We start from the raw sequence: 4,717 nt of genomic DNA, 5'->3' as shown, positions 1-4,717 counted from the left end.
AATAGTAAATAAATACATTTTTAATTGAAAAAATAAAATATTAATAACTTCCATAAATATTAACTTAAAAATATAATAATATGGATTTAATAAATTAATACACATTAAAATAAATATAATAAAATTAAAATCAACTCAAATACTTTACCAATTTTATAAAATAACATTTGAAATTTTCTATTCCACATAGAACTAGTATAAAACTAAGTCCATTGCAGGTTGGACAAATAAAATGTAATTTATATTTTTTTGAAATACAGAGTAAAGCCTTTACAATTTTCTAAGTTATAAAAATTACAAAATTTTCATTACAAGACTAAAACTTTCTAGTTTTTTACTGTTCACAATATCATGAGTTGTTTCTATTTACAGTGAAAATTAATGTCAATGCCAGCTGGGAATTAGTTTTGGTTTGCCAAGTCAGCGTCGCTGACGAAGAGGCCATGAAATCCGTAGGGAACTCTGGCAGGGAGCTCAACGGAGGCCACGATTTCAAGGGTCGGAGATTGCGCGTCCATCACCAGGAAACTGGAAATCCCGGTGCCTTCGTTGTGGGTAAAGGCCACGATATACCCGTCGTCCTCCGCTGCGTCTGGATCCGAACTCCGGGCCACGAAGAACGGCTCACTGCCGAAGCACCCGTCGCCATAAGCCCTCGAGGCGACCACACACTCCTTTGCATCCGCCAGCTCTGCGGGGCTCCCGCCCGCCTTATCGAAGTCGAGCTTAACGACGCCACCTATTTTGGGCAACGGTGCGCCAATGGACATGTATGCGTACCGGTTCTTCTTTGTCAGGAAGCGGGGATTGATGACGCCGAATTCCAGACATTTGGAGGATAGTGGCTTCCTGGAAACTCGCCCCGTCATCAGATTTATGCGGACTTTCTCTACTGTGGAATGGACCAGATGGGTTCTCTCCAGAACGTGCTCCACCGGGTAAGAATTCGCGGCAATTAACACGATCTCGTCGCCCTCGTCCCACGCGTTAAGCGAATGGAAGAAATTGAAGCCCGGGACCTCGAACCACTTCATCGCGGCCTCGTCCTTTGCGTAGCGCGGGAGAACGCCGAGCCGCGGGACCTTGGCGGTGTCGCAGCCGATGGGAGAGCCGTCGCCGACAATCATGTCCAGGGGGTTCACCACGATCTGGGTATCGGGAAATATGGCGTACTGCTTGGTGATCGCAAAGTCGTGAATAAACGACGGCTGCAGCATCGACAGGATTCCGACGTCGGCTTCTTTTTCTCCGGCAGGCGACACTCTGAAATAATTGAGAAACGGAGGAATGGGACCGTAACGGAAAGCGAAAAGTTCCCGGGTCTCGGGGTCGATCTTGGGATGCGCTGTCATGCCCATGAAGAGTTTCCCGTCGAAGTCATACCGGCCGACAGTGGCGACATCGCCGGATTCCGTCACCTTCATCGCGTATGGCAGATCTGATTCCCCCAGCGCCATGAGCCTGCGATTGAAATACAAGAGACTGGTATTGGCCAATCCCGCGCCGTTTAAGGGATTAAAGAGCCCGAGAGCCACTCTGGCGGTGAGCAGGACTCCCCTGGCCAATGCGGCGCCGAGGCTGTAGAAGCCGGAAAAGACGTTGGGCACCACCGGGCCTCCCGCCGTTTCTTCCTGCACGAATTTGTGCGTACGGACGAAACGACTGCAGAACGTTACTCGGCCTTCTTTGATCCTGACGGCGTGAAGCATTCCGTCGCCGTCGAAAAGATGGTGGCCGCCTTTGGGCACGTATCTCGGATTCGGCCCGTTGCGGATGTAAATACCGTCGACGCAGGCAGGGAGAGTGCCCCGTACCTTGGCACACGCCACTGGTGCAGTCTCCTGCACGGGAGCGAAGTTTCCCGCCAACACAAATCTTGGATCCACGGAAGGCCTCAGCGGATTATCGATAAAATTATTTATAATATCATCCACAGCATTGCATAAAACAGCCGCCAAAGCCGGCGGCCGGGGAGGGGTGGAAACGGCAGAAGAAACGCCATTAGGAGAATCTTCTGAGGGAAGAGTAGCAGTGGGCGTGGGCGTGGATTTCAAGTCATTACTCTGAGATCCATCACCATTGACGGCAGGTTTGTTCTTGGGCAATTTAACGGCAGGGAGCTTTTCTTCTGTTTTCACAGAAAATACAACTAGAGACTGAGAATGACGAGTATGTAACCTAGGAGAGTATGATACTGTAGGAATGTTAAATACAGAAGACAAATTAATGGAGCAATTAGTTGCCAATGCCATGGACACAGCGGAGGAGATACTGCAAGGCCTCCTCTAATGGCTTCCAGGGAGAATCCTATGAGAAGGATGAGCACAGGAGATAGTACGCTATTTATGCTAAATTATTCGCGTGCCCGGGACTCGATCGATCCATTGGATAAGTTACAAACAAATTTGGACCAGTGAAGCTCGATATTTTGTTTTTGCCCATCTAAGAACCTTGTTCTTTCCCAGCCAAACCTCCATTAATTGCATGTACTGATAATTCAGCAAATATCGTATATATGGGATCGAATGGGACAGTTGCGTACAACAAAAAAGGAGAGATGAGTGGAATTGAAGCACTCAGGTGGCCCCATTTCCATTTTCCATGGGGGTTTGGTGAATCCAGTCATACGTGTATGTTTACCTCCTTCGTGACGGTGATGTTCACATGGCGAGCGTTAGGCTCTCACCATATAACTATTGCCATTTGGACATTACTGAAAAATACATGTTTGTTCACAGCTTCACAGTGTCTGTAAATGGATAGGATTTATTTTATTTTATTTTAGTGAAAGTCATAAATGATAATTTTGATTATGGAGTTGAATGATTTGTTTAATTTGTTAGCTTATTATCACCAAATATGTGTATGAGGTTCTCAATTAAGTGTGGATATTTTTTTCAAATAATTTTTAATTTTTTAATTAGGTTAATTTTTTTTTTTGAATTTAAATTTAGAAATTTGAAATTAGTATAAATTTTAAAATTAGTATGGTTATATTTATTAGATAGTAATATTCATTTACCATAAATATTAAAATTTTATTTACTATATTTTTTTTGGTTAAAATAAAAAAAATAAAAATGAAATTCACTAAATTATAATTATATTTTAAATTACTAATAATAATTAAAAATTAAAGCCCACGGGGCTTTGGATTGACGGTGAATGGGTGTGCTGTTAAGGCACTCCTTGCGATAGGTCACCGGTTCAATTCCCCGTGGGTACTTAGTTTAGTCTTAACATAGAAAAAAAAATAAAAATAATTAAAAATTAAAAATTATCTAAATATGAATATATGATTGAGATTTTTAAAAATTTAGTTTAAATAGTTTAATTTGCATAATTCCAGTGCCCTGGGGTTTCTAAGGTGTTGAATACATTTATGCATTCAAAATTGTATTTTAGATGACAAAAAATCTTGAAATTGTATTTTTAGTGAATTCCAGTAAAAATCACTATTTGGTCTATAAGTTAAACTACCCCTATATATTTTTCCTAAGTATCCAGATTAATTTATAAATAGGTTTTGTTACAATATCATGAGCTAATATTATGGCTTAAGAAAACTACATCTGTAAAAAGAATTATAACTCATTTTATAACATGCTTGTCTATATAATATTTTTTTCAATTAATCAATTTAATTAAATAGGTAGAAAATGCATAGCTAATTTTGAAATAAATCTCAATTTTTAATTTATTATTATTTTAGAAAATTCTAAACAAGAAATTAACCTTATAATAAAAGTTATAACATTGACTATTATAAATAATACAAAAATGTAGCCTTACTAATAATATTAGTCTTTTAATAAAATTATTCAGATTATAAGCTAGTAATATTAGATATAAGTTAAAGATGATAATAATATTACTATTAATTACTATATCATATTAGTAATATGATATTAGTTTATATTTTTATCACTTTAATAGTAATATTAGTATTAATAATATTAATATTATTTAAAAAAAGGTAAAAATAATAATAATAATAATAAATATAAATATAAATAAATAAAATAAAAATAATAATTTCTTAATTTTAATTAGATTCTAGATTTAAATCTTATTTTTAATAATAGAAATAATGCCTATTTAATAATATTATTATTAATATCTGTATTAGACAATAGTCACTCAAATTTGAGATTTACCATTATATTTATTCTATTAATTTATATGAATAATATTATATAAAAAAAAAAATTTGATGCCTTCCTTTGGGCCTTGGTCAAACCTAGCTGTTAGAGGTCTTGTTTATCCGTTACTCAGTGAAATATAGCTGTTGGAATGGCCTGCTGTCTCGATTTAACTTATCGCTCAGATTGGATCTTCAACTTGTCCTGACGATGAACCACACTGGTTGATTCGAAAGGCGTTGACAAATGAATTTTTATGTGATTTTGCCACACTGGTTGATTCGAAAGGCGTTGACAAATGAATTTTTATGTGATTTTGCCGAAATCATTCTCACAAACCATTTTATTAATATTAAAATTGTACGATTCATCTAATAATTATTGATAATCTTTTTTTTTTTTTCTTCTTCTTCTTTCTGAATAAGGCTAATTCTATTATAATACAAAAAGGTCAAAAATTACATAGGAGTTACAAAAGGGCCATGGCTCAGTAATCCTGCCCAGAAATTGTTCATTTATCCAGTTTGCATCTTCCAAAATTGAACACCGTCAAAATTGAATTACTGTCTTCTGTT

At 37.3% G+C, this 4,717-nt stretch overlaps 1 protein-coding gene across 1 annotated transcript; it reads right to left on the bottom strand.

Moving 5' to 3' along the window:
* Positions 1–219: 219 nt before the first annotated feature.
* On the bottom strand, positions 220–2,455 carry LOC149255825 (putative carotenoid cleavage dioxygenase 4, chloroplastic). The gene has a single exon (XM_089460583.1). The coding sequence runs from the start codon at positions 2,250–2,252 to the stop codon at positions 402–404; it is 1,851 nt and encodes a 616-aa protein (XP_089316709.1). The 5' UTR covers positions 2,253–2,455; the 3' UTR covers positions 220–401.
* Positions 2,456–4,717: the final 2,262 nt, after the last annotated feature.

The sequence above is a fragment of the Pinus tabuliformis genome, chromosome 7, assembly GCF_031772625.1.
Source record: "Pinus tabuliformis cultivar Carrire ecotype Pingquan chromosome 7, CPIR1, whole genome shotgun sequence".
NCBI lineage: Eukaryota > Viridiplantae > Streptophyta > Pinopsida > Pinales > Pinaceae > Pinus > Pinus tabuliformis.
This window is presented reverse-complemented; position numbering and strand designations above follow the sequence as displayed.

Bases quoted from the DNA above. Each gene is read 5' to 3' on its own strand.
- LOC149255825 (XM_089460583.1), bottom strand. From the start codon at position 2,252: ATGGCATTGGCAACTAATTGCTCCATTAATTTGTCTTCTGTATTTAAC.